Raw genomic sequence first — 13,599 nt, forward strand, 5'->3', positions numbered from 1 at the left:
TTTGCTCCGGATACCCCTATCCCAATTGGTCACTCTTTTCCCTTTGATTGAGTCCTTGAAATTAAGGAGATGCTCCACTTGTCGGTCCATTTCCTCTTGCATGCTCAAAAGCATATGATCATGTCCACTTCTTCGTCCAAATCTGATGAATCAAAGAACTGATCTTTCATCATTTGATCAAGCTCCATCGGTCCATACTCCTCGCCGAACAAAATATCGGAATCCATCGTTTTCCCCTAAAATTTTGTCAAAATATCCGGTCAAACAATGTGTCGAACACATCTAGCGCAATGGGAGCCAGAGAGTTGTCGGACGTACCATGGCTACTTCTGGGCCGACGACAACATCCCCCGCGAGGAGGACGGGGCATAAGACTGCTCTGCTGGAGCTGGCGGAGCAGGGGCTAGGAACGGCGACGGAGCTACAAGACGGCCGGTGCGGTGAAGGAAGAAGAGGGAAAGAGCAAATGGATCCGGCAGTTCTTCTCGGTGGATTTGGTGCAATTTACCATGGGGTCAGCCTGTAGGTCCGACGCGACAAGTGTGCCTGGACACGCCCGGGCACCTCCATATCCGCCTCATATTTGGGTTAGATATGAAAGGTGTCATTCAGCCCGGGCGTTTGAGGCCCGTTTAAAGTGCCCTGTTGGGTCGCAGTTTCATGACCGGTTAGTGACCGAACGGGCTGCCCGGGCATTTGAGACGGCTTTGAGGGGTTCGGTTATATGGTTTAAAATATGTCTATATACATTTGTACGTAGTTCGTTAGTGAATCTCTGGAAAAAAGATCTTATATTTAGAAACGGAAGGAGTAGTTGGCAATATAGTAGTACTCCTCCTATGGCAAAATGCACACGATTGACCCTTGATTGAAAGTATTTCACAAATTGAACCACGGATGTAAAAAATACACTCAACTGACCCTTTTATGTGACGCCCGACAGTCAGACGTCACACTACACTGTGTGACGCCTGACTTGTAGGCGCCACACATCATGTCACGCTGGCGCCACACCCTCAACGGGGTGACGCCTAGGTGTTAGGCATTGCACGTCTAAGATATTTACTGGCTGGCGTCTACTCCCTCCGTTCCTAAATATATGTCTTTCTAAAGATTCAACTAATAGACTACATATTGATGTATATAGACATGCTTTAAAGTATAGATTCATTCATTTTGTCCTGTATGTAGACATCTAGTGAAATATTTTAAAAAACTTATATTTAGGTACGAAGGGAGTAAGATACTTACTCGCAAGCATGCATGCATGCATGTGCAGGCACGCACTTTCACTCACAGACGCACGTAGTAATTTAGTTGCTATAATGCGGCTTCATTCATTTTCATCGTGTCTGATAGCACTTTCACTCACAGACGCACGTAGTAATTTAGTTGTTATAATGCGGCTTCATTCATTTTCATCGTGTCTGATAGCATCGGAGCGTTTTCACTGTGTCTGACAGCAAGTAGCACTTTCACTCGCAGGAGCACTTTCACCGTGTCTGCTAGCAGCTAAGCCTAGCCACGATCGGAGATGAGCCAGTAAATATCTGCTGCCCAGCCTAGTCTAATGTAATCATCATCAGCCAATATTTTGAACATGCAACGTCTAACACTTAGGCGTCATACTGTTGAGGGTGTGACATCAGAGTAGTAGGATGTGTGGCGCCTAAAAATCAGACGTCATACAGTATAATGTGACACCTCACTGTTGGGCGCCACATAAAAGGGTCAGCTAAATGTATTTTTTTCAATTATGATTCAGTTTGTGAAATACTTTTAGTCGGGGGTCAATTGTATGCATTTTGCCTCCTCCTATACCATAGTCCATACCAGCTTTTCTTCTTCCTTTTCGTCAAGTCAGTCAGACCGACGTGTGCATGCATGCATGCACTCTCGTGCCGCGCCGTGCGTGGGGATCGCATCGATCTCGATCGGGCGACGCTGCCTGCTTTTAATCCACTCTTAGTTTAATCAACGACCCCCCAATCCCGATCCCGATCCCAATGGAAGGCTAGGCCCCGATCCATTCACATTCCTTCTTGGCCTTAGCTGTTAAGCAAAGTGCTGCCTTTTTCTCCACCTTTCTTTCTTTCTGAATTCTGATCCCTGGCTAGTCTAGTCCCTACCCTCCCCCACTTGGCTCTTGCCTCATCTCGTCTTCCATTTTGCCTTCGTCTTGATCCATCGGCCAATGGTTACCTAGCTTGGTGCTTTAGCTGCTTGTTTCTCTCTCTCTCTCTCTCTCTCTTTTATTCATGGTTCGTCGTAGCGGCGGGGCCAGGATTTGCTGCTTGGGTCAACGCATACCATGCATGCATGGTGGCAACTGACAAAGACCAAAAGTTTGAGACATATCCATCCATCCCGACTCCAGTTGGGCAAACTCTGGTGGTCTTTCAGTGAGCATATATAACACAATTCATCAATCCAGTTCCAGTTTATAAGACAAAACTAATACCAGTATCCAAAACCATGCATGAGATCCAAAAGCCGAAATCACGTACTCCCTCCCTTCCGGAATTACTTGTCACACAAATAGATAAAAATGAATGTATCTAAAACTAGAATACATCCAGATGCATCCATACCCATGACAAGCATTTCTGAACGGAAGGAGTATATGCGTCCAAGCCGATCTTTTCTCTGTCCCCCTGAATATGCTCCCCGCTCGCCCAATCATGGTGCATATAATTAAGTCGTCCTAAATGAAATTTTGATCAATTTTATAGAAAAGGTCAAGATCTACGATTACCAAATCAATATCAATGGATCGAAATTGAGTAAGTGGCACTCCAAAGCCGCCATATGACTAGCTGAGTTGACATATGCGCGGTCGCCATATGGCATACGGTGAAAGTTATGCATTTCAAGGTTGTACGCAAAGACAGGGCCGTCATAATGCGCATCCATGTTTTTCATGCAACTAGGACCCATCTATCATCCGCTCATAATTTTTTTTCCCAATAATCCAAAATTCATAACACATTTCATTCAATTCGGTCTCATTTCTATTAATTTGGGCAGACAATTACTCGCACTGTGACTTTTATCTTGATAGACAAACTAATAATTAGTTAAACTACCCGCAAAAATAAATCAGTCAAACAATAAACTAAGTAGCTAATAGTTGTAGTTTGGGGACTTTTGGCGATTCTGGCAAAGTTGCTCTAATTCTCAAGCGGAAAACTGTGTCGTACCTGTAGGTTCCGGCAACGCTTTAGCCAATTAGATAGTGCCATCAAACAGGTATTTTCTTTCCATGTTGTATAATTTGTTATCATGTTTAAAGAATATTGGTATTTCAGTAGCTGTCCCCCATAACTGTACTTCACATGCATGCATGACATTAATGTGGCAGAACACTAGTATCTATTCTTCCAAACAATAAATCAACTCTTTCACCCAGTCTAATTATTTTAAAACACCATATCTTTTAAACCATTTATTCGTTTTTGAAACTTTTTTATATTTGAACTCCTTGCGTCAAAACCTTTAAAATGAGATCAATCTTTGATATTTTAACCAAGTTTAAAATCGAACGCATATTTCACAAATTAAGATAATCAATTTCACAATGATATTACAATTTTACTTTCTATAGTTAATATTTCACAATTCAGAACCTACATTTTACTTTTCACTGGCTTGTTTCACAAACAAATACACATATCTTAATTTCACATTTTCTAAATAACATATTTAACTCTTTTGAAATAATCTATTACACATTTCCAAATAATCAGTTTGACAATGATACATTTAAATTCCACTTTCCATAGTTACTCTTTCACAATTCAGAACCTACATTTCACTTTCCACTTGGTTATTTCAGAAAAGTCACATCCATTTCAATTACGCATTTTTAAAATAACATGTTTCACTCTTTTGGAATAAACTATTACACATTTGCAAACAAAATCAATTTCATAAATATCACATCTACTTCAATTGCATTTTCCAAAATCTATTTCACATTTCAAAAATAATCAGTTTCCCAATGATGCATTACAATTTCACATTTTGTGTTTACTATTTTACAATTCCAAATCTACATTACAATTTCACTTTGTGTGATACATTTATATGTCACATCAATTTCAATTGGACATTTCTAGTGTGTGTGAAAAAGTTTGTTTCACGTGTCTGAAATATAATTGGGTCAAATGGATTTCCAGTGAAATTTTTCAGGCGAAATGGGTTTGTTCAATATATGAAATGTGAAACGTTGAAAAATAAATGTGCTTGAAATGTATCCAATATTGGTTTAGTTCTAAAGGTCTTGGTGCCAGGAGTTTAAATATATAACTTAATTCAAAAACAAACTTAATGATATGAACAGTTTAATTTAGTAAAGATGAAATAAAGGGATGAATTTATATTATTATTTTGAACACAAAAAGATGGATTTATGTGTGTGTGTGTGTGCGCGCGCGCGCGCGTGCTTGTGTGTTAAAAGAAAAGAGAAAGAGAGAGAGAGAGTGGGCTGTCACAATGCTACCATCCCTGCAATATCAAGGAAAAATGGTGGGGGCCATAGTTGTATTAGGCCTAGTGTTCAATTTGTATAGCAGAAAAGGGATAATAATAGCTCTCCATGACTCGGATCTTAAAACAGGTTGTGAACTAATAGATTCTTGCCGCTACGGTGCAAAAAGAGTTTCTAGTCAGAAATATACTTCATCCTTATCAAAATATAATGCATTTAAGTTTTGTACTAAGTTAAACTTTGTACATTTTTATTGATCAAGTTTATAAACAAAGTAACACCTACAATACCATATTAGTAGCAGATTCACAATGAAATATTTTTATATGGTATATGTTTCTTATTGTGAATGTTCATGGTTTTTTTTAATTTGTGTATGCTCCAATCATTTTTATATAATCAGTATAAGTGTGCGGAAATGGAACCCTTGTCCTTCCTTGGTTAGTTGCTTTACAAGGAAAACATGAGCCAATCAACACGTGGATGCGGTCTTATGATGTGTTTCTTTGCGAATTAGGTTACCTATATGGCAATATAGCATATGCCGGAGTGGGGCAAGAGAGAAACTGTATGCTCTATTCTCTACCGAAAAAATAACCTAAAGAATTATAGCGAAGGGAACACTGCAAAGTTCTCCAGTCAGCACCTTTGCTATCATCAGCAAAGTGACAACTCCACATAGACATGTGTGCTAGGTATGATTAACAATATCACAACCCTATCTATGATGATAGACTACGAAAAGATTATCGCCGTCGATGAATTCATTCGACGACTTTTACGTGAATCGATCGAAAGCGGTCCAAGATAAGTAATGCGAGTGCTGCCATCCGGTGTGGCCATATGGACTTTGATGGCCGGCACTGTTAGCATTGCATGCTAACAAAAAGCAGCTGCACACAGGTCAGATCATAATCCTAACTTTCGATAGAAGAGGGGCCGGTATAGCTCTGCTGAAGATCGACTTGATGACCCTTACAAATATATCGGGCAAAGCCCTGCAATCCTGCCCCCTTGATTTACGTGTCAAAATTATGTGTCTCGAGATCAATCATAACACTACTAAATTTTCATATATAAACTATGTTCATGGTTAAATTTCAGAAAATATCTTTCAGATGAAGATATCAGGAGGAAATGGAGTGCAACCGGCCTGCATCCTGCTGATGTAGCCAGGTAGGCACCGCTGCTTGCCGATTCTGGCAACCAACAAGAACCCAACAGAATGTACAGATTCTCTGATTCTGCCTGATTCTTGTTGCCACACTCTTGAGGGTTCAGAAAGCCAAGGCAGTTTCATACCTGCATTGGTCCAGTAGATTCTGGCTTCTAATCCATGTAATTAATTCTTACATATAGCTCGCAACAGATGTTTCGTCAAAGGGAAACAGCAAGAGCCCTCTCTGGCTATAGAGATGCAGACACATCCCTGAACACTTGCTCACACTGTCACACAAAGTGATTCCAGAGAGCAACGGTGCAAATTAAGCAAGAATCCTTGAGGTGCTGGTGCATACACATGGCATAAGCAACCAAGAGCAGCCTTTTTGGAGCCCATCTGGTATGCACCATCTGGTCCAAACACTGAAATTTCTTCTTCTTCAGAGCTAGGTCTACCACTACCAGAACAGCCAGTGTGCCAAGTCTGTCCATTTGGATTGGATTGAGGATGACTGACATGGACACACAGTGGCCATCTACTGGATCAGGACCATTTTGTGTGTGAGAGAGTCAGCAGAGATGAGAAAGCAGCTTTGTCGATTGGACCTAAAAACTCGTGTCGAGGGCAAAGCATTTTTCCTTTTGTGTGTGTGTGTGCCTGTTGACAAGAACAGCAAGCAAATGACTGTCGCTTGCCAGTGTGCAGTTACATCACACTCTCACCGCCTCCTGCCTATCCACCACATGTATGATTTTCTCCTGATGAAAACAAATCAGCCATGCCATTGCCACCCCTGTCTGAATCAGCATTCCCATGAGGCAATACACACACACACACATTTTCTTTTCGCCGTATTTCGTCGAATCGTCGGCACAAACTCTTTTGTGTATCTTCTAGGACCGAAAAGAGAATGATCACACTGACAAGATAACATGGAAAATTAATTATATCTTCTTTTCTCTCGACAGCAAAGGATGTGCGCAAGTATTTGAAAACTCGAAGGCTGTTTCAAAGCAGAGAAAGGAGAAAAGGAGCATCATGCATTGCATTGCGTTGCATTTTCAAATTGCAACTATTATAATCAAAAACGAATTACGATCTGCTTTGCCGCCTTTTTTTTTCTCCCCTATTGCTCGTGCTTTTCTGCTTTGTATCACGCACACTCCAGCCTTTAAATTTCGCCTTTGGTGAACAAGCTCCTTTCTCCTCGCATTTCCAGCTCCGTTCCCTCCATAGCCTAGTCAGCAAGCATAGCATTCTGCCATCGCCATTGCCGATTGCTCCATCAATGGCGGCTCCCGCTCTCTGCTTCGTCTTATGCATGCTCCTGCTCTGTCACGGTTCGACGCAGGCCGGGAAGACCGTGCCCGGCGTGACGGTGGCCGCCGGCGCCAAGGACGGATCGATGGGCACGGAGAGGTTCATGGGTCCTGCTGTGGACGTCTCGAGTAATTCGCGGCGCCGGCGGGAGCTCCTCGGGGGAACCAGGGAGACAACAACGCGTGACGTGTTCGCGCCGGTGACGAACCCAGTGACGGTGCCGGCAACGAACCCGGCGTCCTCGGGCGGCATCGTCACGGTGCCGGCGACCAACCCGGGCACGGGCACCGGGTTCGCGACCAACCCCAACCTGCCGCCGCTCTACCCAGAGCCGTCGACGATGCCGGCGCCGTTCTCGAACCCGGTCGCCGCGCCGACCATGCCAGCGCCGTTCACCGCCCCGGTCACCAACCCAGCCACGACGCCGACGGCGACGCCCGGCACGTCGCCAATCACCAACCCGGCCACGACATACCCGGGCGGCAGTGCCGGTGCCGGCGTCGGCGTCGGGAGCGTGCCGACGACCCCGGTGTACCAGGCGCCGGCGACGACGGTGCAGCCGGCGGCGGGGGGGACGGGGCAGTCCACGTGGTGCGTGGCGAAGGCCGGAGTGACGGAGGCGGCGCTGCAGGACGGGCTGGACTTCGCGTGCGGCATGGGCGGCGCCGACTGCTCGGCGCTGCAGCCCATGGGCAGCTGCTACAACCCCAACACGATCCAGGCGCACGCCTCCTACGCCTTCAACGCCTACTACCAGCGCAGCCCCTCGCCGGCCAGCTGCGACTTCGGCGGCGCCGGCATGCTCGTCGCCACCAACCCAAGTAACCAAACCCTCACTCCTCCACTCCCACTCCATCACTTGATCTTCTTCAGCTAACTCTGAAACTGCTGAATTATTCAGGTTCAGGAGCTTGCATGTACCAGACATCAACAGGATCAAGGTAAGGATTTGACTGAAACACGTGATCTTGTCATGAACTCCAAATCAAACAGTCAAATTCTTGCGAATTCTTCGATAGTGATCATGCATTTGCGGCATGTGATGTAGTTCCGGCGCCGTGACGGGCACCACCGCAGGGCCGGTGGGCGTGACGCCAAGCTTCGGGCCGGTGGGCACAACGACGGGGACAGGACCGGCGGTCGGCAGTGGAGTGTCGGGCTCGACGGTGCTGAACGCAAACACCTACCCCGGCGGGACCTCGATGTACGGCCCAGGCAACCCGACCGGCTTCTCTGACTCCGGCAGCGGCGCCGCCTCCCTGAACTGCAGCTGGGTCCTGTCTCTGATCTGGATATTCACCTTTGCTTATGTCAAGATGAAGGTTTAGCATCCATGTGCTGCTGATGCTGCGGGCGTGTTCTTCTCTTGTTGATATGATATTCACTTGTGTACAGAGACGGATAAATGAATTCTCTATGAACTATTGAGAGAGAAGACTAGATATTTATGTGCTAGCGTGTGTGTGTGTATTGGGCTGAGCTGAGCAGAATGTTGCTTAGCTATGAAATGTGTGTTAGGTGAGCATGGAGTTCATTCTCGATGAACTATGATACGATATCAGATAATCTTCTTGCTAGCTTCATCTTCTTTTTCATTACTTTCCATACTAGAACTTTCAACACGACATATAAGGGCATGCTCGATTCGTAGATGTTCCAGGCAAATAAGAAGTAAAAGCACACCAAATGTGTGCATGCTGAATGCTAACACCAAATAGCAGAAATCTCAATGTGAAAATCTCACACCCATGTTTTCTCAGGAAACAGTAGTTGTTCTATTAGATCTAAGGATATACGATCAAGGGTACAAGATAACATGATCAGGCAAATCCATTCTGGATCAACTAGCTTGCATCAAAACTAATCCGGGGAAGAAGATCCACAACACACTTGCAACAAAACTTGAAAATTCCTGTGTTGCGGTTCCAAAACACTGCTTTCCATCCTAGATGAGGTTTATGAAATCTTCCGAGCAAGATTCTTCACTCCGGCACCAACACATTTTAGAATAACCGTGTTTGAGTTTGGGTCAGGCTTGATGATGAACTTGACATCAAGGAACTCCTTGATGTTTCGAAGTGATTCTATAGCGTGCGGTGTCAGCTGTCCCACGCGTACCTTTGACACATCGGGCGGGCAGAGAGCGCACAACATGAACAGAAGGCCCTGCAATTTGTTTACAAGAGAAACATCATGTAACAAAACAGAGGGTGGACTTTGAAGCAAGATCCGTAAAGAGCCATTGAAGGAAAAGGCAGACACAACAACCTCAGACACCATTTTTTTCATTTGCGAAAATGAACTAAAAATTAGGTTTGCCAGAAGGACTTGCAGCGATCATTCTAGTGGACTAAATCCAACCATACTATGTTCAGCTTGAATTTGTAATTCTTATCCAGGTTTCGTGGCTGGCCTTTTGGGTTGACACAATGGATGAAAGGATTCTTCCCTGCTATGTTCTCAAGGAAAAAATGCTAGAATTATCAAGTTCTCTTCCTACAAAATGCATCAGCCAAACAAACAGGGCATTAATGTTGCAGAGCTGTCTGAGAGCTTCACATAGTAAACACACAAAAACACAGTACTGATCATGAACCGTATGAGAGGCATGTGTACATAACAGGAAAAACAAACTATCAGCCACAATCCAAAAATAACTATCACCAGCCTGCTAATAACATAAGAATGGAAAAACTAGAATTGGATATAAGACCTGATGTGTTGAGTCAACAACTCCTCCTTGAGCCACCTCTTCTAGCAGCATCGATGCAACTTGCTCACCAAGATCCTCTGGAGACATTAGCTCAGGCTTCTTGGATTGTTCACTCATTTTATCAACATTGGGATAACTCACGGAAGAATCTGCAGAAATCAGACAGCCTGTTGTGGTTTCGGCAACTACAGATAAGCCATAGCCTGTTGACCTGCCAAATGATGAATACATTTAAATTTTTGAGTTGCAAGACACCAGGAGATAACAGCACAGGTGTGTAACTTTCAATATTCAAACAGGTTCTGCTTCAAGCTCGAAACATACAATCCACCAGATAAACCAACTCTATGATCGGTGAAGATATGAACATCTGGAATGAACTTATTGAAGAGTCCACGTGCAGCATAGACGATACGGGTTCCAATCTGTGGAGATACTTTGGTGGCGAATGTCACACCTCTTATCCTCTTTACCATGCCTTCATCAACCCAATTGACTGCCTGTGAAAACACTTGATATTAGAAGGGGAATGTCAACAGAAATCACAAAAGGTGAGCAGAAGTAGACTCCAACACACCTTTAATGTACTGTTTATATTGGGGACTCGAAGAAGCACTTCACCACCACCACAGGGAGGAGTTCCCCGGCATTCAATTTTGAGCTCCAGCCCCTCAAGAGGAACACCAAAATGCTTGAGCATATGCAACGTAACCATCCGGAAAGTATCCACAGAAGGGTCCTTTGCATCATTTGTGATTCCTAAAAATAATGGCATCACATTTAGACTCCATACCAAATTCAGAAGCAAAAGACGGTGTACGAATCAGTAACAACAGTGGCCATCAACCTTCTGCGGAATTTGTGATTCCTACAAGCATGGCAATCAAATTTAGACTCCCTAGAAGCGAAAGAGTCCGTACGATTGGTAACAACAATGGCCATCAATTTTGTGCAGAACTAAAGAAGTATTATTTCTTTCTAGTACTTTGCAGATATTGGCTTTTGGAAACTTGTGAAACTTGAGACACATACTACCGAGCACCTCATGTTAACAGCATCTTCATTAGGAAAATAAATGGCCACGAGGATCACGAGTTTATGAGGAAGAGCTAATAAGGTTTGCATACTCGGCGGCAGTTAATTCAGCCAAATTAACTAAACCCCAACAAAAACCACCTTTGTTAAAATAATCCACAACCACAACAGAGCAGGGTCAACTAAAGTCACATACACCAACTGAAACAACCCACCGGACCGAACAATGCATCAGACTGGATAACTAATAATTCTACAACAACCAAATTGCACAACCTCTGGCTGAAATGGTATCGTAATTCCAGAGTTGAAGTAGGAAACATGGTAACCAATCGACACGGTCCACTCACACAAGTCACATACACCAATTGAAAGAACCCATTGGACAGAACAATGAATACGACTGAATACCTAGAACAACCGAATCGAAGAACTTCTGCCTGAACTAATATCGTAATGCCGGGGTTCCAGTGCAAAACATGGCAATCGCTTGAGCTGACGGTTCAAAAACAGTCACCCGAAATTTGGCTGATTCCGCACACCTCAAGCAGAAAACGAGATGAGCAAACGCTGCTCACCTTTGAGCCGAATGGACAAGGGCGACCTGGCGAAGAGGCCGAGCAGAACGAGCGGCTCGATGAAGTAGCCGATCCCGCGGTGCACCCCGCAGTCGTGCTCCAGGTCCTTCCCGCCGACGATCACCCCGGGCTTGTACCCAACCTTCGTCCCTGCGAGAGCAGCCACTACAATCAGCCACCAACGCAATCGAAGAAACCGCAATCGCGGCCACGACTCGGAGGGGGGGTGGGCGCGCCCTTGCCTGTGTCGTTGACGTCGATGGCGTGCTGGTCGGAGACCTTGTCGAGGAGGTGGAGGAGGGACATCTCGTGCGGGCGGAGGCCGCCCTCGCCGGCGCGGATGTCCTTGATGACGATGGGGGTGGAGGTGAGCGTCGCCAGCACCAGCCGCTGCCGGAAGTCTCGGCTGCCGGAGAGCCTCCGGGACTTCTCACGGCCCATCCTCGCCAGCCGCCGGCGCCGGGGGACGGTTGGCTGCTCGCTCGCCTTGCGGGGGTGTCGGGTTGGTCGTGCGTGCGGCGGCGGCGGGGGCGAGGGCTGGCTAGGGTTTAGGCGTGCGCCGGCGAGGCGTCGCTGCGGCGGGTATTTGACAGGGACGCGGGCCTCGCGCCACGGCCCACTTGTAGCGAACGTTTGTGTGGTCTTTTCTTTTCTCGGTAAAAATGGCCCACTGCTGTCCATGAAAACACAGCCCACACCGAGATAAAAAGTGAAAGAAAAAAAAAACTACCAGGCACAATGTTTTTTTTTCTATGCCAAAAATGGAACAACGGCTTTTTTTTTTTAGCAGAGTACAATCGAAGTCGCTCACATACACGAGTGTACACTCACCCCTATGAACGCACACACGCACACCCTACCCCGCCTCCTCCCACTGAAAGCACTTCGCCGAAACCAACGTCAAGTCTAGGACTTGAACTCTGGTGGACAGGGGATACCACGGTCCTTCTAACCATCCAACCACAGGTTGGAACAACGACTTTTTTTCTTAATGAATGCCATAATGATTTGCTATATTGATTTAAACCACACTTATATCATCAATTAACAGCGATAAAATGAAACTAGAGGGATAATCAGCCCAAAATCACCTCTCTAAATTACACTACTCGGCTAGCGTATGCGCCACACGATTCGTTTTTCTTGGACAATATGTGAATTGGCGTTGTTGAACGAGCTTGCCTAGATACATACCTCCTCGAATATTGGCGTTGCAGTTTTCACGAAAAAAAACATTATGAAGAATTATTTTATTTTTTTGAAAGGAAGGGGTTGCCCCTGCCTCATTCTATTAAAATGAAGCAACCATCCAGCATACAGCTACCGCACTCACCAGCATCTAAACAGAAAAAAGAAACCTTCAACACAGGCATAACCACAAGGCTAGTTCAAACTACTCGCTACATAACAAGCTCGGCACTAGCTTTTCAATCTGGAACAAAGCAGAACAAATTTGAGTCTTAATTATTACAGAACATGAAGACCAAATTAAAGCCAAACTATCCGCAACAGCTCTCCCCGCTGCTTGTCGAGCACAAGAACGAATCGCTTCAGCTCGTCCAGTTATGCATTGTCGCAGAGAACCCCCCATTGTTGCAACACCCCTCTTAACTTGGCAAGACTGCATCCCAGACCTCTCCATGTGCGCCCGTGAAAACAAAACTCATTCCTTAATCTTCAGATACTCCACAAGAAGGCAACAATCACCAGATTAAGCACAGATTTCTTTTTGTTCAATTTTCATAAGGAAGAGACATCCTCGATGCATAGAATTCTACGAATCTTTAAAAAATCAGATACGATTGACCAAATGAGGTTAGCATTTACACAATCAAAGAACAGATGTTGCACAGATTCAACTTCATTACAAAATAAGCAAGTAATATCATCCAATGTCTTCCTCTTAGCCACATTATCTCTAGTTAGGATCTTATTACACAGACACAACCACAAAAAGACATGAATATTTTGACGGCAAAGGGTTTTTCATAATGTTTCTCCAAGAGGAGAAATCACACCACCAAAGTTTATACATTTATAAAATGATTTTACAGAATAACTACCATTAGCCTCAAGGATCCAAACATGTGTATCAGGAGATTCTGACAAAGGGATAATTTTTAATGTGATCAATAAGATTCTCCGAGCTAGTCATAACTCTAACATCAACACATCTTCCAAATGACAATCTAAGACAAGTTCCATCCCAGACCCGGAACACGGAACAGTCTTGTTGGTTACATATATCAAACAACTCCCAGAACTTTACTTTGAGGGAACATGCCCCAGCCCAAGTGTCATG

General features: G+C 44.8%; 2 protein-coding genes across 2 annotated transcripts; one reads left to right on the plus strand and one right to left on the minus strand.

Annotated features, from left to right (window-relative positions):
• Nucleotides 1-6,828: 6,828 nt before the first annotated feature.
• Nucleotides 6,829-8,554, plus strand: LOC123394914 (putative per-hexamer repeat protein 5). The gene is made up of 3 exons (XM_045089799.1): nt 6,829-7,792; nt 7,873-7,912; nt 8,020-8,554. Exons 1-3 carry the CDS (start codon nt 6,940-6,942, stop codon nt 8,297-8,299), a joined length of 1,173 nt encoding a protein of 390 aa, XP_044945734.1. The 5' UTR covers nt 6,829-6,939; the 3' UTR covers nt 8,300-8,554.
• Nucleotides 8,555-8,686: 132 nt separating this feature from the next.
• On the minus strand, nt 8,687-11,882 carry LOC123394916 (probable RNA 3'-terminal phosphate cyclase-like protein). The gene is made up of 6 exons (XM_045089800.1): nt 11,540-11,882; nt 11,298-11,447; nt 10,262-10,443; nt 10,009-10,184; nt 9,685-9,895; nt 8,687-9,137 (listed from the first exon to the last, which is right to left on the minus strand). The coding sequence occupies exons 1-6, from the start codon at nt 11,736-11,738 to the stop codon at nt 8,928-8,930; spliced, it is 1,128 nt and encodes a 375-aa protein (XP_044945735.1). The 5' UTR covers nt 11,739-11,882; the 3' UTR covers nt 8,687-8,927.
• Nucleotides 11,883-13,599: the final 1,717 nt, after the last annotated feature.

Source organism: Hordeum vulgare, chromosome 5H (assembly GCF_904849725.1).
Source record: "Hordeum vulgare subsp. vulgare chromosome 5H, MorexV3_pseudomolecules_assembly, whole genome shotgun sequence".
Taxonomy (NCBI): Eukaryota; Viridiplantae; Streptophyta; class Magnoliopsida; order Poales; family Poaceae; genus Hordeum; species Hordeum vulgare.